General features: G+C 57.1%; 1 protein-coding gene across 2 annotated transcripts in view; it reads left to right on the top strand.

Moving 5' to 3' along the window:
• The window catches only part of LOC101446238 (metalloproteinase inhibitor 2), a 48,884-nt gene extending 26,147 nt beyond the window's left edge, over positions 1 to 22,737 (top strand). For both annotated transcript variants that reach the window (XM_058284827.1, XM_058284829.1), the window contains exons 3-6: positions 4,788 to 4,888; positions 6,869 to 6,977; positions 18,273 to 18,397; positions 19,810 to 22,737. In XM_058284827.1, coding sequence (XP_058140810.1) covers positions 4,788 to 4,888; positions 6,869 to 6,977; positions 18,273 to 18,397; positions 19,810 to 20,007 — 533 coding nt within the window. In that variant the 3' untranslated portion in view covers positions 20,008 to 22,737. The remainder of the gene's footprint in view (positions 1 to 4,787; positions 4,889 to 6,868; positions 6,978 to 18,272; positions 18,398 to 19,809) is intronic.

Below are 22,737 nucleotides of genomic sequence, written 5' to 3'. Positions count from 1 at the left end.
CTCCTGCGCCATTTCCGGTCAAGCATGTGATGGCCGGGGGTCTCGGGGCCACCCCGCTCCTGACTGGGCTGGCCTCGCAGGGGTGGGGCGGAGGTGGGGGCTTGTTGGGGAGAAGCGTGCCCCTGGAAGTTGCCCCTTCGTACCCCAGGCTCTCCCGGCCTCGCGGTTGGGAGACGTCCCGTGGACCTGAGTGAGTGAGGGGTTTCTTGGGCACGTGGAGAGACAAAGGGATTCCCTGAGTGCCAGCACGGCCCGACTTCCCCCCTGCTGGGCTGGGGAGACCCCCCTGGGGGCTCCCCTACGCTTTCCCGGGAACTGGCACGGACACGACAGGATTGGAAGGAGGCCGGTGGGGTGTCAGAGGGTGCCTGGAGGGCCCAGGGGCCCCCCACTCGGTTGGCAGCGTGGGGGGCGTGCAGCGAGGAGAACAAAGGAGCGCTGGGGCCGGGCCCCGGGGGCTCGGCTGGGGCTGCTGCGGACCCCGGGCTGTCCCGGGTGGTCATCAGCGCCCACGCCCTTCCTCTCTGGACCCCCTGCCCACGACTTGACTTCCTGCCTGGCTCACCTCCGTGCCCGCTCTGGCCGGATTTAATGGGCGCTGCCGTCCCAGGCTGCTTGCGGGAGGAAGTGACATCGTGCGCTCTCCCAGGCAGAGGCCCTGCGGTTGCGTGTGCTTTGAATTAACGTTGATGGTTGTGCGTTCCAGTAGCCAACATCTGGCGGTGACTTCGTCAGCCAGTGGCTCGCCCTTGATCTCAAACCCAGATGTTAACGCAGACGGGAAAGAAGGAAAAGCAAGCTGCCAGCCGCCCCGGGAGAGGCCAGGCTCGGGGGCAGAGCTGTCAGCCCAGGCCTCTCGATGGGCTCTTCCTCTGCGGCCGCTGGGGCCCCTCGGACGAGGACTGTGCAGGCAGAGGGCCCCCCGCCGGCCCCCCGCACCCAGCCCAGCATGTAGCAGGGGTCCCTTGTGCAGGGACCGGGGCCTTGGTCTGCATTTGCTTCCCAGCTCCTTTTGTCTCTGCGTTTCCCAGCCCTGTTCTTCAAGTGCCCTGGGTTTGGGGGACCCCTCGTTTGCAGTGCTCCCTTTCCTCTGTGCTCCCAGGGGTCCATGCCGAGGCTCGAGTGGACGGCCGTTGCCGTGGGTGGGGGCTGCGTTGCTGGAGGGGCCGCCTTGGCAGCTGGGAGCAGTGAGCTCTGGCTCTCGTGCTCACTATCCCGCCGCCGTCTTCTCTCCGTCCCGGACGCCCCTTGAAGGCAGGGTCTGTTCTTGGGGTCTCATGCGCACGGGCAGCCGCCCACCCGAGCCCATCTCTACCTGCCGCTCCCCATGGGCCACGCGTTGAGGGTTCACCCGGGAAGGCAGCCTGACCCCCGCGCTGAGCTTGGGGGGAGACAGCGCCCTGTTCCGGCCTCTCACCCTGGGCAGAGCGTCCATGGCCAGGGCTGGCTGGGCCACCCGGACGCTGCGCTCGTGGAGCCCACATGTGCCGTCGGATTTGCCGGCCAGGGTGGATGCATCTGCCCGAGCTTTGGCGTGCCCCCCCAGCCCCGACGTGCCTGCAGCCCTGAGGAGGTCGGGACGCGGAATCCTCGGGTCGGGGTTGGGGGGCGGACAGGTACTTCCCAGACTGTAAACCCAGCAGCTCCCCTCCACGGCGCTGCTCCCGGGAAGGCTCTGGGCCCCCTTCCTGCATGGACAGGGCCTTCGCCTCTCGAGCCTCACTTCCTTTCCTTCACATGATTCTCATTTTTCGAAGTGGGGGGGGGGCGGTTTGCAGCCAGAATTCAGAGCCCCTGGGGAAACAGAACTCTTGTTTTTCACGGACAGGCCTCCCCGCCCCTCCCCACAGTACCTGTGGACCTTCTGGGGCTGATCCCACGAGTCCACCCTGACCCCGTGGCTCGACCAGAGTCGTCGTCTCTGACGATTTTAAAAAGGAAGGTGTGTACCCGTAGCCTCAGCTGGAGCGAACGTGTGCAGTGGCCTCGGATCAGACGCCAGGGTCCCAGCCGCCTTCCAGGGGCGGGGACCTCGGCGCCGTTCTCGGCCGTGTCGCTTTACCGCGTCATCCTGAGCTGTGCCAAGTCCACGTGTCATGGGCTATACCTCTTACAGCCTCCCCGCTGCCCTGTGCGGTGCACGCTCTGTTATTTCCTCCCGTTTCTACATGGGCACCTGGGGCTCAGCTCAAGGACGTTCCCCAAGGTCACCCAGCAAGGTGGCCGCAGCAGGACACACACACGCTGCCTTTTCCAAATAAGGAGCCACAGCCTACTTGGAGCCTAAGGTGCTTTGGAAAGGGACAGATGTACGGGCCTCGATGCGCGGAGAACAGGCTTGCGGGGGAGCGGCGTCTGTTTGTCTGGACTGCCTGTCATGTGTGTTCTGAGCGCCTCTGTGTTAAGCACCCTGCAAGGTAGTGGGGCCCTCAGGAGGCTGGGTGCGCAGCCTGCAGGACGGGGGGCACCCCGGAGCCGGGTGCTGCTCTACCCCCCGCGTCTCCTGGGTTTTGCTGTTTTAATGGTATGAGCTGACGCCTATGCTCGGGGAGAGCAGACGTAGGGCAGAGCTAGTCTGGCACGTTTCCTGCAGCAACGCGTTGAGGAATAGATGAAGCAGCCGGCGAGAGGGTCCGAAGACAGAGCTCGGCTGTGCTGTCCGCTCACGTGCCTCAGGTCCAGTTGCGTTCCACGCGGCAGCCATTCAGGGAGCATCGACTGCTCCGGGGCTAGGACGTAGCTTCTGCCCGCTCCTGGGCCCTGAGGTGACAGGCAGACGGATGTGCCGCAGAATGGATAAGAGATGTGAGACGTGCCTAGTTCTGTGGGAGGACAGAGTTTCCCAGAAGAAGAGGAGAGAGGATTATTTCGGCCGGGTGTCGAGGGATGCATGCAGGTTCTCTAGGCAGGGAAGGGGAAGTGGCATTTGGAGCAGGAGGAGCTTCCCTGCTCAGAGGGGCGGGCACCCCTGCCATGTTCGGGGCAGAGGAGTAGCATGCTCTGGTGGAGCAGCAAGAACAGGAGCGGGTTGCCGAGGGCGGCAGCTGAGGGACCTGAAAAGGCAGCTCTGGCACCAGGTGGCAGAGGGTCTCGTATTTTAGGCAAAGGCCTTCGACCTGTGGGCAACGAATGGCCAAGGTGACGTGACTGTAAAGGTGGCTGGGGGCAATGGGGGGGGGTGGTTTGGGGGGGGGGGAGGCTGTGGAGACAGGGGCAGGGGGCTGCTACCAAGGGTTTCCCACCCAGGGAGGCAGTAACTTCGGCATGTCGTGACTCGCCCCCCAGTAGGACAAATAAGAACGGGGTGTGGGCCGGGACGGGGCAGTGGGCCCGCCAGGGGGGTGGACGTGCACGGAGGGCCCAGGCCAGGGCTTCCCAGGGGGGCCGAGCTGACCGCCCGTGGCGGCTTGGCGCCCTCTGCGCCTCCGTTCTCGTCTTCGCGCATCTCCGCGTTCACACAGCACCGCCCGGCCTGGCCCCGGCCAGCGGAGCCTTTGAAGCTGATGGAGCGGGCCGTGCGGTGCCGCACGTTGAGCTCAAGAGCCCAGGCCTTGGCCCGCGCCGTGGCCTGCCGATCCACGCGTCTTTGTGCCGTGGGGACTAGGACCGTCCCGCCTGAATTGACGGCAGAGGGCCTTGGTGGGGCGTGACCCCTCAGCTGCCTCTGCTCCAGCACACATTCCGGAACCTTCCAGCCGGACCCCGCTGCCCTCTCCTTTCTCTTTTCCTCTTGGCCCAGGATTGTCTTTGTGTTTGACCTCCTTCCCAGCCATGCCTGCATTTGTTCCCTAACCTGTGTTTAAGTTTAACGGCCCTGAGATAAAATGAAACTACAGAAGACGGGGCCTTCCCACAATAGAATCGGCCCTAGGAGGTTTTCTGGGGAAACTTTCCAGGTCAACGAGCAGGGTAGACCTTTTTTTTTTTTAAAGATTTATTTCTCTTCCCTTCTCCCCCCCCCCCCCAGTTGTCTGTTCTCTGTGTCTATTTGCTGCATGTTCTTTGTCCGCTTCTGTTGTTGTCAGCAGCTCGGGAATCTGTATTTCTTTTTGTTGCATCATCTTGCTGTGTTAGCTCTCCGTGTGTGCGGCACCATTCCTGGGCAGGCTGCACTTTCTTTCGCGCTGGGCGGCTCTCCTTACGGGGCGCACTCCTTGCGCGTGGGGCTCCCCTATGCGGGGGACACCCCTGCATGGCACGGCACTCCTTGCGCACGTCAGCACTGCACATGGGCCAGCTCCACACGGGGGTAGACCTTCTTGTAGACCCCGAACCTAAACGTGATGGGATTCCTCAAGGCAGGTAACGGCCCCCCGTGCCCTCAGCTGAAAAAGCCCACCTGCCAGTAGGCCGGGGCTTCCGTCCTGAACGGAACCAGCAGTGCTGTGGGCCAGTTCACCTGCGTGGCCGCTCCCCCAGCCACCAATACCTACAGCGTTGGGGTGACTCGAAGCCGGCGTGCACAGGAGACCTGCAGGCAGATCGGGCACGGCGCAGAGCCCTGGGTGAGCAGGGCCCCCGAGTCCCTGCTGCTGGCCACCGCTGACGGAGCAGGGTCCTCACTGACGCGCCGCAGTGCCAGAAGGGGCTTCCATCTCGTGCTTCACACCCGGTTTTCCCGGGGCCAGGCCATGCGGGGGGCTGGGGCCCCCTGCCCCTCACTCGGCCCAGAGAGGAGAGGTGGGCTCGCAGCTCCCCCGTCTGCCCCCCCAGCGCCCCTGCAGGTCTTGCCCCATTCCAGGGTGTTTTGGGGCTGCGCCTCACCTCCGTGTCTGTATGTCTTGCAGTGATCAGGGCCAAGGCGGTGAGCGCCAAGGAGGTGGATTCTGGGAATGACATCTACGGCAATCCCATCAAGAGGATCCAGTATGAGATCAAGCAGATAAAGGTAAGGTGGCCCTGCTGGCATCCTCAGCTGCCTCTGGTGGGTACACGGAGGGCGTGGAGAGAGGCACGTCCTTGGCAGGTCCGAAGACGGCGCGTGCCCGGAGCACAGCCAGCGGGGCGGCGGGGAAGGCCGCCAGCCCGCACGGCGGTGCGGTTTTCCTGAATCAATACCTGGCTGAGTCGATACCTGATGAATCGATACGGGTGTGGAGATGGTCTGCTCCCACTGACTTCCATTTTTCCAGGAATGCGTTATCCTTATTTCGATGACGGCGGCCCAGCCTGAGGTTTTAGTCACCGAGTCCACAATTGCTTTTGTTTTGGGGGCTCGAAGGGCAGGAACGCTTGACTGTTGCCTCTGGGAGCCTCGAACGGATGCAAGAAAATACGATCCAAGCATCCAAAACAGCAGCGAGTTGTTTAGGCTGCCCTTGTGGGCTTTAAGTTCCAGAAAAAGGGATTTGGAGAAAGGAGGCTCCCCGTGGACTGGTGTAGTTAGAGGGGCAGCTTCCCGAGAGAAGGAAACGGGAAGAAGCGAAGGCTCCAAGCCCGACGCTGGAGAAGAGGAGTTAGCCAGTTAGGACGGCCAGAGTCAGGGGCTGCCGCTGGCGGGGGGGGGGGTGTTTGTTGGTTTTTTCAGACCACTGTCCATGTTCAAGGGCATGTGGGAGAAACCTGTGTTTGAGAGAGAAAGATTGAGGCCCCTAGAGAGGCTGGGACAGGAGAGCTGCTGACGTCACCGTCGTTGACAAACTATCGTGCATCCAGAGGAGAGAGGGAAATTCTGAGCTCCCGGTACAGCGTTGGAGCACGGGAGGAAGCTTGTAGCTGTCGATGTTTAATTTTCCTACGAAAATTAAAAGCAGTAGAAAACAGATGTCGATAACATAGAGAAGCCAGCGTGATCACCAAAGAGCAATGCAATACTTAATAGTGAAGCACACGCCACTTCGAGGAGGCTGCCTGGTCTCTCGGTGCTGAAGAAGTCTTTTAATTTGTGCATCGGGGAAGAGAATCTCTGCTTTTTCAGCCTCATCAGGGGCTGTGAACAGGCAGGGTTTCAAGCCAGGACACGCCCTAGCCCTTTGGAGACGGGTCGGCTGATGCCACGCGCTGTTGCCCTTGACCCGCCTTTCCCGGTCTCCCGCGGAGCGTGGCTGCGGCTGAGCCTGCTGCCCGAGGTGTTGGGATGACCCTCTTCTAGCTGGGTTTGCTTGCCCCTGCCCCCCAAAAGGCTGTTCACCTTAGCCTTGGCACGAGTGCTAAGGAGGCGCCAGTGGAATTACGAAGCCTGCCCTGTCCTCCCGGGTTTGGACCCGCTCTTGGTGGTGCCCCGTGCTCGGGAGCCCTCGCCGCCCCCCGCCCCCGTGCCCCCCTGCGTGCACGTGCTGTCACACACACCCAGTGTCCATTGGGCTACACTCCACAAAGCCGAGGCTCAGTTCTCAGGCCAGGCCCGTCCCCAGCCTGCCTGCCACCGTCCCACCAGGGCCACCCTGGCTGAGGGTCCTCGCTCTGCGTCGCCTTGGAGCGCGCACGTTCCCGAAAGACTGCGCGTAAAGTCCGAGGCTGAGAAGCAAGTCCCCTTGCCCGCGGTTTCTGCTCTGGACAGGAGCCCGTGGCTTGTCCAAATTCCTGGAAACAGACAAGGCCGTGGTTCCCTGAGATGGGACAGAGTCACCCGGAGGTGCCCAAGCCCCTCCCCGGAGAGCCTCACCGTGTTGGGGTACAGCCGGGCCACCTGGGGCAGCCCCCTCCAATTGATGCTAACCCTCCCTCCCCCCGCGAGAACCGCCGTGCTTAGGGTCAGGGTGACCCTGGAGGGCCATTTGGTGGCCGGGACGGCCATCTCCACCCATCTCCTTTGTACACTTCTGTCCCCTTGGCGTGTCCCCCCACGGTGGAGGGTGGGCTGTCCGCGGTGTCCCAGGTGGGATGTTCCTGGGCTCGGCTCACCTCTCCTCCCCGTCTGTCCTCGCAGATGTTTAAAGGACCTGACAAGGACATAGAGTTCATCTACACGGCCCCCTCCTCGGCTGTGTGCGGGGTCTCGCTGGACGTCGGAGGGAAGAAGGAGTACCTCATCGCAGGTGCGTGTGTGAGCAGAGCCGGGGGCGGGGCCGGCGGGCCCTGGACGACCTCAGAGGGGCTCCGGGGGCGGGAGGCCGGGACGCGGCGCAAGGCGCAGCCTCTTCCGCCCCTGCCCCGCCAGGAATTCCCCGTGGATTTCCGCCAGCTGGTGGCTTCTATCCCCGTAAGATCCACCGTGACTTGCTGAGAAGAAACAGCCCAGTGTGTGACTCAGAGGCCTTTTGTTCCTCCACGGTGCAGGAGAGCCTCAGTGGAAGGTGCCAGAAAGGGTCAGAGCCCGGGGCCAGAGGGTCCCTGTTTTCCTCTATGGGGAAAGTCAAACCTCGCTTTGGTCTGTTATTAATAGATGCACGACTTCCTGGACTCCCTCGTTAGCCGTATTTCTTTCTCTCTTTGCATTTTTATTCTCACTTAGAGTGATTTCCCTCTTGCCCTTCCTCCCTCCTCCTCTGCCCGCCCGGCTGGCCTGAACCCCACGGTCTCGAGCAGGGCGTCCCAACTCGGGCGCGTGGACACAGGGGGCTCCTTCCTCGTGGCGGGGCCGTCCTGTGCCCAGGAGGGAGCTGGTGGCGTCCCTGGTCCACCAGGTGCCAGCCGGCCCTCCCAGGGGCAACAACCAAAAATGGCTCCAGGCGTTGCCAGACGTCCCCTGGGGCAGGGTCGCCCTGGCTGAGCGCCACGCGCTCGGAGCAGCCCTGCCCGGTAGGACTTTGTGTGCTGACGTCACGGCCTAATTCTGCACTGTCCATGTGGCGGCCACTGGCCCCTGTGGCCAGGGAGCCCTTGAGTGGCTCAGTGCACCGAGGAACTGGGTTTTTAACATTTTATCTCATTTAATTTGAATGTAAAGAGCCGCAGGGACAGTGGCCCCCGGGCTGGCCGGTGCGAAGTCGATCAAGGAAAATTACTCCCCACTTCCGAGGGAAAGTAAGACTCGGACCCCAAACCTAAGGAAAGAGGACAGACAGGACAGCTCCCCGGACGGATGATGCGTTTTATTCCAAATTTCAAATTTAATCATAAAAATAAATTCTCAATCCAAATATCCATGATTGGGGGCTTTCCTCCATGTTAGATTATTTGTACCTTTTGCCCCCAATTTAAAATATTCAAACGTCAACACACAGCTAGCGGGCAGGGGCCTCGCCTGCGCCGGGAGCTCGAGCGGGCTCCAGCTGTCAGGAAGCGCCGTGCGTGCCCGTCGGGGAGACGGGAAAGGAAAGCAGAGAAGACGTAGGACGGGGTTTGTTTCACCAGTGAGGGATGCTTCAGGGGTGCAAGAGGAAGTGGCGCCGGCAGGCCGAGGGTCCAGAAGACTCAGTGGTGGGTGACGGCCTTGACCTTGGCCATCGGCGTTGACCTTGGCCATGGGGCAGAGAGAGAGGCCACTGCAGGGAGAAAGGCACAGCGGGGAATACGTGGGGCGGAAGCAGAGGGGACCGGACGTGGCTCACAGCCCGCCTCCCGTGCCACGTTCACCCCCAGCCCCGCTTTCCTGGGTTTCTTGGTTGCTGCCTCCAGATCTCTGTCCCACTCCTTGGGGGTAAGCGAGAGGTTTTCTCCCTTCCTTTCTTAGAGCATTTCTCAACTTCCCAAGTGTTTTGTTTTTGGTGTCTGTTATTTTTAGCAGTTTTATTAAGATGTGACGGGCATACCATATAGCTACCCTTTTAAAGTGTACTCTCCGGGGGTTTTAGCATATTCACAGATGTTTGCAGCCGTCACCACAGCCAATGTTAGAACATTTTCACCCCCCAAAAAAGAAATCCTCCACCCTTTAGCAGTCACTTCCAATTCTTCCCCCTCCCCCCACCGGCAGCCACCAATCTGCTTTCGTCCTGATGAATTTGCGTGTTCTGGGCATTTCGTGTAAATGGAAGTGTACTAGTCAGGGTTCTCTAGGGAAAGAGAATCAACAAGAGATATCTGTCAATAGTATGCGATTCTATAAGAGTCTCTCACGTGACCATGGGGAGGCACAGGTCCAGGTTCTGCAGGCAGGAGCTCCGATGAAAGTCCAATGAAGGTTCTTGACGAGTTCTGGGAGACGCTGGCTGTCCAAAGACAAGCTGGGAAATTCTCACTCAATGCTGGAATCACTTCCCCTTTTAAGGCATTCAGTGATTGGATAAAGTGTCCCTCGTTGCTGATGGCAATCTCCCTGATTGATGTAATTGCAATCAGCTCTCTAGGATTTACTGCTGCAGTAAAGTCAATGGTGACTAAGGTCTATAAATGCCCTGTGTTACAGTTAGCCCAGTGCTTGCTTAACTAAACAGCTGGGCACAATTACCTGGCCGAGGTGGCATAAGAGCCTAGCCATCACAGGAATCATACGTTTGTCCTTTTGTGCCTGGCTTCTTTTACTTGGCATGGTATTTTCAAAGTTCATCCATGTTGCAGCATGTGCCAATACATTATTCCTTCAAACAGCCCAGTGCAATTCCACGGTGTGGCCGTACCACATTTTGTCTACCCAGTCATCCATTGATAGGCTTGTGGGTTGTTTCCACTTTTTGGCTGTTGTGAGTAATGCCTCCATGCCCGTTTGTGAACAAGTTTCTGCGTGGACACGTGTTTTCGTTCCTCTTGGGCAGACCCCTCAGCGTGGGCTTGCCAGGTCACGTGATAAGTCTATGCAGAATCGTTGGAGGAACCGCCAAACTTTTCCAAAGTGACTGCACTTTGTTACCTGCCCAGCATTAATAATTCTACTATAAGAAAATTAAAATCAAATTACAAGAAGGGTTAGGGGGAAACGGATGTGGACCAACCAATTGGGCTCCCGTCTACCATGTAGGAGGTCCAGGGTTCGAAGCCCAGGGCCTCCTGGTGAGGGCAAGCTGGCCCAAAGGGCGAGCTGGCCCGTGCAGAGTGCCAGCCCACGCTGGAATGCCGCCCCATGCAGGAGTGCCGGCCAACACGGAGAGCTGGTGCGGCAAGATGATGCAACAAGGGAAGCGGACTTGGCCCAGTGGTTAGGGCGTCCGTCTGCAACATGGGAGGTCCACGGTTCAAACCCCGGGCCTCCTTGACCCGTGTGGAGCTGGCCCATGCGCAATGCTGATGCGCGCAAGGAGTGCCCTGCCACGCAGGGGTGTCCCCCGCATAGGGGAGCCCCACGCGCAAGGAGTGCACCCTGTAAGGAGAGCTGCCCAGCGCGAAAGAAATTTCATCCTGCCCAGGAATGGCGCCTCACACACGGAGAGCTGACACAGCAAGAGCACGCAGCAAAAAGAAACACAGATTCCCCTGCCACTGACAGCAACAGAAGCGGACAAAAGAACATGCAGCAAATGGACACAGAGAACAGACAACCTGGGCGGGGGCGGGGGGGGAAGGGGAGAGAAATAAATTTAAAAAAAATCTTAAAAAAAAAAAAAGATGATGGAACAAGAGACACAGAGGAGAGAAAATAAGAAGACATAGCAGAACAGGGAGCTGAGGTGGCGCAAGAGAGTGATAGCCTCTCTCCCACTCCGGAAGGTCCCAGGATCAATTCCCGGAGCCGCCTAATGAGAATGCAAGCAGACACAGAAGAACACACAGGAGGTGGACACAGAGAGCAAGACAACAGGGGGAACGGGGGCAGGTGGAGAAATAAATCTTTAAAAAAGGGGGGTGTGGTTAGGGGATAGAATCACTGTGATGCAGAGCTCTTTCAACCTAACGATTACCATCGCTGTCACACACAGCGATGAGGAGGCGTGGCAGAACGGTGCCTGCGTGCGCACGCGAACGCACGTGCGGTCCAGCACCCTGGTACACGCTGCTGCAGCAGGAAAGGAAACCTGCCCCCGTGTTGGCGTTGGCTGCCTCCTCTTTCATTCTTTCCCGTGTTTTCTGGGTGTTTTAATTGACAGGCCTCTGTTATTTTTACAATCAGTACAATACAGTCTGGAGAGAGGAGAAAGGGGGCAGAATGGCCGTGGTGCAGGGGCTTAGACCTGAGCAAGTCCCCTGCTTCCAGTGCTCCGCATCCTCTCTGTGCTCCTTCACCGAGAGCAGGCCTTGGAAGCGAGAACTGCAGGGGCCCCCGCCTGGTCTCCCCACGTTGCCCCCTGGCGGCCTTCTGGCCAAACTGCAGCGCTGCGCCAGCGTTTACAGCAAGAGGGTGGGGGTCGGTGGCCCGGGGAGCAGCCGCCGCCGCCCCCTCCTCCACACCGAGGCCTCTTCATGTAAGGGCTTCTCCGGCAGCCCCCAGCCCCTCCCTCGCTGGGGGAAGGAGACGCTCCCTTCCTGGCCGTTTTCCAGTCGCTGATTTCACCCCATCGTCTCGCCCTGCCGGGGTGCTATTTTGAGCCCCGTGTTGCAGATGCGGAAAGCTGAGGGTCGGGGGAGAAGCGGCTCGCCCCAGGCCCAGCGTGCCCCGGCGCGGGGGAGCCTGCGGGGGAGCTCTCAGGAAGCCGGTGAGCCGGCCGCGGTCGTGCTGGCGGCCTCGGTTCTGCTGAAGTGGGAGTGTTTACACCACAGAAATGGGCACATGCCACCCTCTGGGGCTTTTCCTCCCGGTGAGGCTGTCGTCCAGCCTACCTCTGCCCGTGGCCCCCTGCTGGGGAGGGGTGCAGCCAGGCCCCTGCCCTTCACCAGGATGCCACTGCTGCGTTCGTTGAGTCCGGCTTTTGGAATTCTCACCGCCCCGCCATCGACCCCGGGCTCCTCCGCCTGGGCTGCACATTGGAACGTCCCGGGAGTGCTTAAAACTCCCGATGCTGCCTGGCTGTGTCCCAGAGCAATCCAAGCAGCCTCTCTGGGGTGGGGCCTGGGCTTCAGCATTCCTAAAGCTCCCCAGTGGAGTCCGGTGTGCGGCCAGGGTTGAGCAGCACTGCCTAGCCAGAACCTGTTCTGCTCTGGGTCAAGGGCAGAACCTTTCATTTCAGAGGTGACAAACAGCTGGTCAGCACCCACTCGGGAGGCCTGGCTCCAGCAGCGGGGGACAGTCCCCTCTCTTGCAGAGGTCCTCTCTAGACCTTAGTTTTGTCTTCTGGGGACCAATGTGGCTAGTCTCTCCCTTGGACCTGCCTCTTGTCCAGAGATTGACACCCTTTGCACTGCCCTTTAGGCCGTGAGTCGGAGGGCACAGAGAGCAGGGCCCCTGGACCCAGGGGGTGGCAGACCCCCGTGGTGGGTCGTGTCCAGCAGCCACAAGCTCCGTCCTGCGGTGGCTCCACTGAGCGTGGGGCCCTGGCACCCGCCCCCATTCTGCTCCCCCTGGAGAATGAGGACACCTCAGGGCCACTTAGAGCGGCGTGGGTCCCAAAAAAGAGTCAAGGGACTGAGTTTGCAAATGGAGGCTTTGCTGGTGACTGTTTTACTGGGAGTTGTTGTTTTATTGGGTGAGAAATAGAAGAGTATTTTTTCTTAGCCCCTTATTAGAAAGAGAAAGTGTGGGCGGTTGACTTATGTAACCCAGATAAAAACGTGACCTCAGTCTTCTGGCGTTCCTGTGGGTGTGACCCCGTTGTAAATGGGACCGTTGGAAGATGTTATTTTTGGTTAAAGTGGGGCTCAGCTGGATGAGGTTGCACCTTAACCCTGTTACGGAGGATTTACGAAGAGTAGTGGCGGCGTAGAGGAGCAGAAGCTGGAAGTGAGCGGAACCTGGAATGCGGAAGAGAAAGGAGAAGACACCGCTTTGTGCAGTGATTGCCATGCGATGGAAAAGCCAAGCACCGGGGCTCACTGGCAGCCAGCCCAGAGCGCCGCAGTCCTGGGGGAGAAAGTGTCGCCTTGATGACGCCCCGAATTTGGACTTCTCCTAGCCTCAAAACCGGGAGCCAGTGACTTCGTGTTACTTAAGGCAGCCCATTGTATGGTATTTGTTTAGCAGCTGGAAACTAAGACAGAGGGTCCTGTGTCCAAATGAAATCATGAGACACTGAATCTAGAAGGCTTGTTAGCAGTTACTCTCTAATGTTGGGATTCTCTCCCAGGCAGAAGTGCAGCCATTCGTATTTGCCGTCAAAGGCTAGTTAACGTGTTGTCTGTGTGTGTCTTGTGCTCTTCCTACACACATGCATGAAATTGTCCTTGACAAGAACCAGACCCCGATCTGAGAGAGAAGACAATTATCCAGGGGACTTCCACACACGTTTGACCGACTTGCTACACCTGAAACCAGGTTGCAAGCTTCTCTGGAGTACCGTGCAAATGGTAGCTGCATGTGTAACAAAAATTTAACACATTTGCAGATACTCAGTAACTGTGTGCCTAACATCTTTGTCCACATAACTTTTAATATCAGAAGTGACCAAATCATACGTGGCACATTTTGGTTTCCTAACTTGCCGTGGAGCATAAGGTCAGTAAAGGGCACTTCCAGGTGTATTACACACATTTTTAAGTTTCCAGGCAAGTGGGTACTCTTCCCAATTGCATTCTGTAGTGTTTTCATGTCAATATTTCCAATAACTTTATATCTCAGACGCTTTAGCACCTCAAGGAGGCCTTGGGAGGTTTTGATAATGTTGACGGAAGGTGTGTCTTAGTTTCCTGGAGCTGCTGTAACAAAGTACCACAACCTGGGTGGGCTCACAACTATGGAAATGTATCATCTCACCGTTGTATCGTGGCCAGAAGGCCCACGTGAACGTGTCGGCAGGGCCGTGCTCCCACTGACACCTGTCGTGGAGAAGCCCTCCCGCGCTCGTCCAGCTTCGGGGTTTGCCGACCATCCTCAGCGTCCCCTGTCCCCGTCGTCATGTGGCCTTCTCCCTGGGGGGCGGCTCTCTATCATCTCCCGTCTTTTAAGGACACTGGTGTTATTGGGTTAGAGCCCGCCCTGCTCCAGTATGACGTCATTTTAACTAATCACATCTGCAACGACCTGTTCCAGGTAAGGTCATATGGTGACGTACTGGGGGCTAGGAATGCAACTTATCTTTTTGGAGGGACGCAATTCATCCCACAGGCAGGTGCTAAATGGTAGCAATTTCTGTACAAAGAAAGCATCTAAGTGTAATGGAAGGATGGAAGGGGATGTCGTGCGGTGCCCAAGAGCTCCGAAATCAGACCTGCTTGAGGGTGAAGTCGTGCCCTGACACGTGATGTCCCGTGTCCCTGGGCAAGTGACACTACCTGCGTGTGCCTCCAGTTCCTGTCGGTGAGCTGGGGATGACGAGAACGGAATTGGGCGAGGACTAAACTGGAAGGCTGCGGGATGCGGGCTGGGTGGCCGTGCGGGCTCACTCAGGAGCAGGCACCCGTTATCTAGACCAGAGGTGCTGGCGCTGGGTGCCCAAAGGTCCCTGAGGTCTAGGGCAGCCCAGGTGAGAGTGGAAGATTCCGCTGCGGGGGTACCGCTGCCTTGATCTGCCAGAGCAGCTCCCGAGGAAACTGTGAAGGGGCCGCGCTCGCGGTGCTTCCTTGCAGTCTTGCGCCTTTGGGGACTGTTTCCTGTTGACAGCTCTGCTGTGAGCTCATCCGCCGGCTCTTTCCATTGCCTCTTCCAAGAGGGTGCATTGCTTCACCCGTCGCCACATTGAGCCTGGGAGCAGCGCTGAGGCCATCCTGGCCGCGGTGGCTGACGCATCCCATTGTCAGCGGGACCTTCCGTCCAAGACTTCTTCCCAGGCTCGGTCGGATGACTCCTGGTCGAATGTGTTGTTTACTTCCTGAAGCACAGGATCCTGGTCCAGTTCTCCTATAGCCCCGGGCCAACCAGAAATCACGGGGCACAGTGAACCGCCCAGCGGAGCTGGCTGCAGCCCCGGGAGTGACCGCACGGCCCGAGGCAGCCCATCCCTCCTGGGCTGGTGACTCAGCTTCACATGTCTAGTTGGACGCCACGAGATGCTCGTGTCCAGGGACTCTTACAGATTTGGCCCTGTGATTTCTTCTACAGCCCTTCCTCAGAAGGGAAAAATAAACACACCGCCCTCGGTGACGGATTTAATGAATTCCTGTTTCCTTGTGGCCACGACTCACGCTTTGCTTTTCCCCAAGACAGACAGAAGTAGAGAGTGTGACAGCAGAAGCTGTGTCACGTGTGCTAGGCCAAATTTTAATTATCTTTATGGAAAGGTCCCCCTTTTACCATTCCCAGATGCTGCAGCTTGGATACAGGACACCCAAAGGCCGTGGCAGCCCTACAGCTAGGGCCATCGAAAAGATGTCATTTGCATTTCTCCCCACTTCCTGCCTCTGCCTGCCCTTTGCAGCAGATAAAAAGGTTGGGGGAAAGGCCACAGAGGGCAGGTAGCCAGAAGAGACTGAATGCAAAGCAGATTGCCAGGACAAACACCCGTATCATCGGTAAACTTTTATTGAGCAAGTACTATGTGCAAGGCACTGAGGGAAATGGAGAGGCACAACTCTTTGTGCTTACGGTCCAGTCAGGGCGCAAGCTGCCCGCAGAGGCAAGTAACAGCAGAAAGTGGTATACGGCTGTCACTCGGGGGGGTGGGGTCGAAACCACTGTAGAAGTTGGGCGGGCGGAGGCAGGGTGGGGATGTGTGTGATGGCAAATGACCGGCTGGGCAGGGGAGGAGCTGCGGCACACCTGTACAGGTAGCAAATGTCGGAAGGAACCAGGACGTAGGAATGGATTACGTGCCACCTTTCCTTCCTTATCGACTCCAAACTCACCAAAACTGGCCTTAAGTCTAGGAGGAAAAGGCCAGTATCTATGCTTGAAGTGTTTCAGGCCGCCTGAGTAATTACCTTTTTTAGATACAGCACTCAGAATGAATGCTACAGCAGGAGTCCTGCTCAGTGGTCCTTGTGGACCATTTGTACCTCTTCTGGCTCTAACAGACAAGAAGTAGGGAAGTGGATTTGGCTCAACTGAAAACGCCCGCCTACCACATGGGAGGTCCCGGGTTCAATACCCAGGGCCTCCTGACCCATGTGGAACTAGCCCACGCGCAGCGCTGATGCGCGCAAGGAGTGCCCTGCCACGCAGGGGTGTTCCCTGCATAGGGGAGCCCCACGCGCAAGGAGTGCACCCTGCAAGGAGAACCACCCCGTGTGAAAAAAGCGCAACCTGCCCAGGAGTGGCGCTGCACGCACGGAAGCCCGATGCAGCAAGACGACACAACAAAAAGAGACACAGATTCCTGGTGCTGCTGACAAGAATACAAGCAGACACAGAAGAACACACGGCGAATGGACACAGAGAGCAGGCAATGGGGCAGGGGCGGGCGGGAGGAAGGGGAGAGAAATTAAAAACTAAAAATTTTTAAAAAGTCTTTAAAAAAAAATAAAGAAGTAAATGGAGCTCCCCAAAGACAGAGAGGCACTTAAGAGAAGTAAGAGCCCAGGAATTCAAACACGAGGGAGGTGCTTCCTGCCCCCTGCCCCCCGCCCTCTGCCCGGGACAACAATCCCGGCATACTCCATCATATTTCCCATGGTGCTGAGCCCACGGGGTCAGGGGTGCAGTTGACAAACTGCATCGTTGCCTTCTGGAGCTACGTTCCTCTTAGTGGTCCCGCGTGGCCGGCGCTGGCGTTGGGGGCACTGATGCTTTGTCAAGCGGGGTGCCTGGGGGGCTGCTGCTCGGGCACCACCCGCCGCCTCTAGTGGGCTGATGCGGCACATCCCTGGGCATTTGAGTTTCTTGACAAGGTGTCACGGTGGCAGGAGCGAGGAGTCCTCAGATGCCTTGCCAGCCCTGGTGAAGGTCATCCTCCAGAATTCTCCTGAGGCCACCACAGACCTGCACCTGCAGCACGGCAGGGAGGGGCCGAGCCGGGGGCCCAGGGACCAGACCCCAACGGTGCCTCGGCTTCGCCAAGTCCAGGGGTTTAGAGCAGATTGCCAGTTTTAAAAAATTCCATGTTTTGGCTCTTTATACTGGAAAATTTGAAAATTACAAGTTCAATACTGAACGGGGAAATGCCTGCAACAAAGCTTTAGTGAAAAACAGAAGAGGATACAGTATGATCGCCACCCAGCATGGCCTGTATCAGTGACCACGTGTGCGTAAGAGAACATTGGCAAAGAAACAGAAATAGAAAACGAAGAGAGAACACTGGCCCAGACATACCTTGTATCAGTCATGTGCAGACGTTGGAACCCATGAGCTTTAGCAGTGGGAATGGAAAACGGTGACACCGCTGGAGTTCCTCAGAGTTAAACGTGGAATTACCACACGACCCCACAATTCCACCCCTAGCACGTCCTCTGAGGACCTGCAGACAGGGTCTCCGAGCTGTCCTTGTGCGTAGATGGTGTTATGGCAGCACCATTCCCAACCCAAAGGGGAAACAACCCAAGTGTCTGCCAACCGCTGAACGGATAAGTCAAATGCGGTCCATACGTGCAATGGAATGTTATTCAGCCACAAAAAGGAACGAAGCACTGACACGTGCTGCAACGTGGATGAACTTTGAGACAAATGTTCTATGAATCCACATATGTGAAATACCTAGAATAAACCAATTAACAGAAAAAGCCGATTAGAGGTTCCCAGCAGCTGAGGAGAGGGGGAACAGGGAGCTATTGCTTGATGGGGCAGTTTTTGTTTGGGGTGATGAAAGTGTTTCAGTAACGAATGGTGACTGATGGTAGTATAACCTTGTAAGTGTAGTTAATATGACTGAATTGGAAAGTGGACATGGCTCAGCTGCTAGAGCATTCGCCTACCACATGGGAGGTCCAGGGTTCGATCCCCAGGGCCTCCTGACTCATGTGGTGAGCTGGCCAACGTGCAGTGCTGATGTGCACAAGGAGTGCCGTGCCACGTGGGGGGTGTCCCCCACGTAGGGCTGTCCCACAGGCAAGGAGTGCGCCCCACAAGGAGAGCCTCCTGGCTTGAAAACAGCACAGCCTGCCCAGAAGTGGCGCCACACACACAGAGAGCTGACGCAGCAAGATGACGCAACAAAAAGAGACGCAGTTTCCCAGTGCTGCCTGATAATGCAAGCGGATGCAGAAGAACACACAGTGAATGGACAGAGAGCTGACCATGGGGATGGAGGGGAGAGAAATAAATAAATCTTAAAAAAAAAAAAAAACTACTGAATTGTACACTTAAAATGGCAAATTTTGTGTGTGTGTGTGTATAGATATATGTTACTACAAAAACTTTTTTAAGTTCTTTAAGAAAGAAAAGACAAAATACATCAAAATACTAGCTGTAGGTAATAAAAATAGAGGAATGTATTTTCCTTTATTCTTTCCTGCCTTTTCTGAGTTTTCCACAGGCAGCACACATTATGTTTATACTTGAACCTCAGCCCAAGTTGTTAGGTGTGAGCCTCTCCACTGCTGAGCCTGGTCCACGGCAGGAGGTGACGGGGCGAAGGGGAGGTGTGACACGCCCTGAGCCTGGTGTTCTGGCCTCTCCCCAGGAAAAGCAGAGGGGAACGGCAAGATGCACGTCACCCTCTGTGACTTCATTGTGCCCTGGGACACCCTGAGCACCACCCAGAAGAAGAGCCTGAGCCACAGGTACCAGATGGGCTGTGAGTGCAAGGTGAGCCACCACCTCCTGGCCCCGCCCCCTCGGCCAGGCCCCGCCCCTCGACCAGCCCCGTCCCCCCACTGGCCTGCCTCTCGCCAGGTGGATGGACAGCCAACGGCGGTCGTTCCTGCTTCCCAGGGCTGCATGCCTTCCTAGAGCGGGGCCCCGGGGAAGGGGTGGCTTTGGTGCCTGGTCCCTGGAGAGCCCTGAGGGACAATTTGGAAAGAAGGGAGTTTGGCAGGTGAGCACAGGATCTGGCCAATGGCCGGTAGCTTCCAGGAAGGGAAGCCTGGAGCATTTTCCTGGGAGGAGCATGGGTGCTGTGGTGCTTTTCTGCCGATGTGCAAATGACAGACACGCGTGCCCCGAGAGAGAGCCATCCCCAACCGGGGGTCACTGGACACGTGTCCATGGGTCAGGAGCAGCCCGAGCGCCTGCCTCTCTCCTGCAATCCGCCGGAGGCAGTGCCAAGCCCAGTGGGGACAGTGCCCGGGGAGGCAGAGCTCCTCGAGGCCCCAGGCTGGGTCCTGCTGTCTCCCACCCCCAACCCGGCAGGCGCTTCCGGGGCCACGCCCTGCCCTGCACTGCTGGCACCGCATCTGCTCGTGTCTGACCCACACTTGATGGGGACTCTGGGATGCAAGGATGCTGGACCAAATGCTGCCCTTTGGTGAGGCTGCAGGGACCGGCCTTGGCCACCAGGGCTGCTTGGGCCACCCACTCCCCTTCCTCTATGGACCCCCCACCTTTGTTTGGAGGGTTGTCGGGTTTGAAATGTTGTAAACATGTGGCTGCCAGGTGCGCGTGTGTCAAGCAGAGCTCCTCTGTGCCCAACGTGAATGGAAGCAATTGCTTTTTGGTCACACGGCCGGGAAGGCAATTCCTTTGCAAAAACTTCTGGTTGGCAGTCACCTCCAAGCCAAGGACTGGCAGTCTGTGCTTGACAGCAAGATACAGGCCTTATTTGGCTCACACCCTTTTGTAAGACATTTAAGGTGTGATACTGTCAACATCATCGTTTCCCAGGAGAACGGGGCCAACCAAAGCTATTTTGCCCTAATCAGAGAGGACAGACAAAGTGGCCCAAAGTGGAAGAGCACCTGCCAGAGAGGGTGCAGCAGGCGAGGGGGCCAGCGCCAGAGGCAGACTGCGCAGGCTTCCCCACCCCACCACCTGCCCCTAGGCCAGCCTCCTCTGTCAGGCAGGCCACCTGCTGCTCCCCTCAAAGTGTAGACCTCAGGAAAGCAGGCTCCAGCTCCAGCCCCAACGCCCTCCCTCCCGCCTTTATTTAGTCATTCATTCAACATGCTGTGACCAGACGCCTCGGCCAGTCCCGTTGCCAGGCCCTGGGGATGCCCCACGCGCGGCCGCAGCCCCGGGAGGACCCGTACCTAAAGTGTGACTCAGTTTCCTCTCCCATCTAGATCACACGCTGCCCCGTGATCCCGTGCTACGTCTCCTCGCCCGATGAGTGCCTCTGGATGGACTGGGTCACCGAGAAGAACATCAACGGGCATCAGGCTAAGTTCTTCTCCTGCATCAAGAGGAGCGACGGCTCCTGCGCCTGGTACCGGGGGGTGGCACCGCCCAAGCAGGAGTTTCTCGACATCGAGGACCCGTAGCCAGCCCGTAGACCCCTGTGGCCAACTGAGCAGCCTCCAAGAGTTTAGACTGGTCCAGCTCTGACATCGCTTCCTGGAAACAGCATGAAAAAAAAAAAGTCATCCAAGTGGGTCCAAATTAGTGTCATTTCTACCCCCCCCCCCCCCATTTTCCTTCTAAACACGGTGTGCGTCTGGAGGGAGGGGAGGGCTTGGGATTCTCATCCCCCCCCTGCATCTGCCAGGCTTGGCACTGCGTGTCCCCGTCTTCGATCCTCAAGGGTGGGGGTAGGACACGCAAATATCTTCAGAGGCGCTGCCTGACACCGAGCAGGCGGCACTTAACGGGTCTCCCTGGCTGGTTAGGGCAGAGCCCGGAAGCGCACACTTTGCAGAAATGTTTGAGGGTCCTTGCAAGACTGTGTAGCAGGCCTACCAGGTCCCTTTCGCCTTGGAAGGGGCATGTCCCTCGTTTTGTGTGGCTTCCACCCTTTTGTCCCGAGAGAGGCAGCCCCCGCCCCTTCTCCCTCTGCCCACCAGACGCCTGGCCCTTGGGACTCCTGCAGCTCCCCGGGGGGCCCTGGAGCCCTTTGACCTGTTCTTGAAAGAGCCCCAACCCTGGCGACCCGCAGAAAGCCCGGGGAGCCTGTTTGGGCCGGGAAGAGGGGTGGGGACGGGAAGTCCCCCCAGCCACATCTTCTGCTTTGACCGAGGCATTTCGGTCCCGTTCTCCCACAGACACACACGACCCCCCTTGTGGGAGTCGGTGTGATTCTGCCCTGAGGGCAGGCATTTTGGGGGACGCTTGGCTGGCCCTTGCAGTTCTCTCCGGAGCTTCTGCAAACCCTCTGGCTTTTCCTTCCCGTTCTGGAACCAGGGGTCTAGATTGGCCTCGCCTCGCCCTGGTTGTGGGTGGCTGGCGGCAGGGGCTGGCTGTGCTCCCCACTGGCCCATCCCGGGTCCCGCCAGGTCTCCGAGTGACCTTGGAGCCCCATCTGAGCAGACGCCACAGGCTTAGTGTCAAAGTCCCCCCCAAGACTGACAATTGCCTTTCTGTAAAAGGATTTGGGCAAGTGAAGTTAGCTGAGTGTGTTACGTGGCCTGCCTGGGGAGGAGAGAATCTTGGAGTCAGTCGCTTCGGTGAAACTCTTTGCTTTCTGGGCCTCTGGGACACCGTGGCCTGTTTTAAGAGACGTCTTATTTTCCTAAGATTACTTTTCAGATGCTAAGCGAACCCAAGTTGCAGATATGCTATTCTCTGCTTGTATTTCTTCTATTACAAAGATTACATGGTCAGACTTCACAGGAAACTAGGAACCTGTTTGTGCCCTAAACATGGTCATCTGGTGCCAGGAATGGGGGTTGAAATAGGCAAAGTGTTCTCACTAAAACAATGGTGAAAAAATAGTGAAAATTCCCTCCTATTTTTGTCGTAAGGACAAACAGTTCTGAGGACATGCATGTGCATTACTCAAACACACACACATAAACCCACACACAAAATACGAAACCGAACTCTGACAGCCTATGAGTGGTCCTTCTGCAAAATGCCTCCAAAACCACCACCTTCTACGCCTGTTCTCTTCTGCGGTGACCCCAAAGCAACCCGAAGACACCTGACCTCCCAGCGGCTTGCAGCCCCCGTGCCCACCTGGGACCCGGTCAGCCCAGAGGGGGCCGCCTTCCTTCCTAGGGCAGACGAGTGTCGAGGAGTCGGCCCCTGCTCGAGGACATTTTCATGCTGTACATTGGTAGAAAGTTCGCACGATGTCATAATGGACCAGTCCCACGGGATTTATACAAGAAAAACAGACCCTCTAATCCGTCCACGATAACACCCACCCCGTTTGCTTCCTGTATGGTGATATCATATGTAACATTTACTCCTGGTTCTGCTGACGTTTGGGAAGTGCTTTGGTTTGTTTTTGTCATCAGCTATAATCATTCCTGTGCTGTGGTTTTAGTCCCCCGGTAGCTGTTAGACTTGCACTTTTTAAAAAGGTTTCTGCGTCGTGGGAGCATCTGACTGAGAGTGGAAAGCAGGCCCTGCTAGCGGACCTGTGAAGGTGAATTCCTGCAGATCTTTTCTTGACTTCTTTGATTCTCCTTGCTTTTTCTTTCTCCCATCTTTTGGTTCTCTGGTTCGAAATTATTACAGAGTAAAGAATCTGCGAGGAGGTTGGTTCTAGAAGACAGCCTGAATGTCGGGTCCACGATTGCTGGTCCTCCAACCATGAGAGCAGAAGCAAAGGAACAACAACCAAGATGAGGGAAGTGTCTGGTGGCAGTCAAGAGACGAAACCACTCCAACACCTTCCCAGTAAATAATTGCAATATATATATAGTTGATGAAGGAGCTCCATCTGGCATCGTTTAATTTATGTTATATTCTAAGCTTTCCCTCCCTTTAATTCTTTTCCTCACGCAAGCAACTCAAAATATTTAAAATAAAGTTTACATTATAGTTATTTTCAAATCTTTGCTTCGTAAGTATTAAGAAAGATCAGGCTTGCTGCCATAATTTAAAGCTTCGTTGATTCCATTTGTTTTGGTTTGGGTTTTTTGTTTATGTTTTTGTTTTTTGGGGGGGCAATATGTTTTTGCTGGAGTATGAAGCGTGAGGCCTTCTTGTGCTGGGAACACATGAAAGTGGTTGAAAAACGACAGCAGACTGCGCATGTGTCTGATGCTTTGTATCATCCTCGAGTGATCATTTGGTCATTGGACAATAAACAATATTATCAAAGAGAA

The sequence above is a fragment of the Dasypus novemcinctus genome, chromosome 21 (assembly GCF_030445035.2).
Source record: "Dasypus novemcinctus isolate mDasNov1 chromosome 21, mDasNov1.1.hap2, whole genome shotgun sequence".
NCBI classification, from domain to species: domain Eukaryota; kingdom Metazoa; phylum Chordata; class Mammalia; order Cingulata; family Dasypodidae; genus Dasypus; species Dasypus novemcinctus.
The sequence above is the reverse complement of the archived record's forward strand: the minus strand, read 5'-3'. Positions and strand labels throughout refer to the sequence as shown.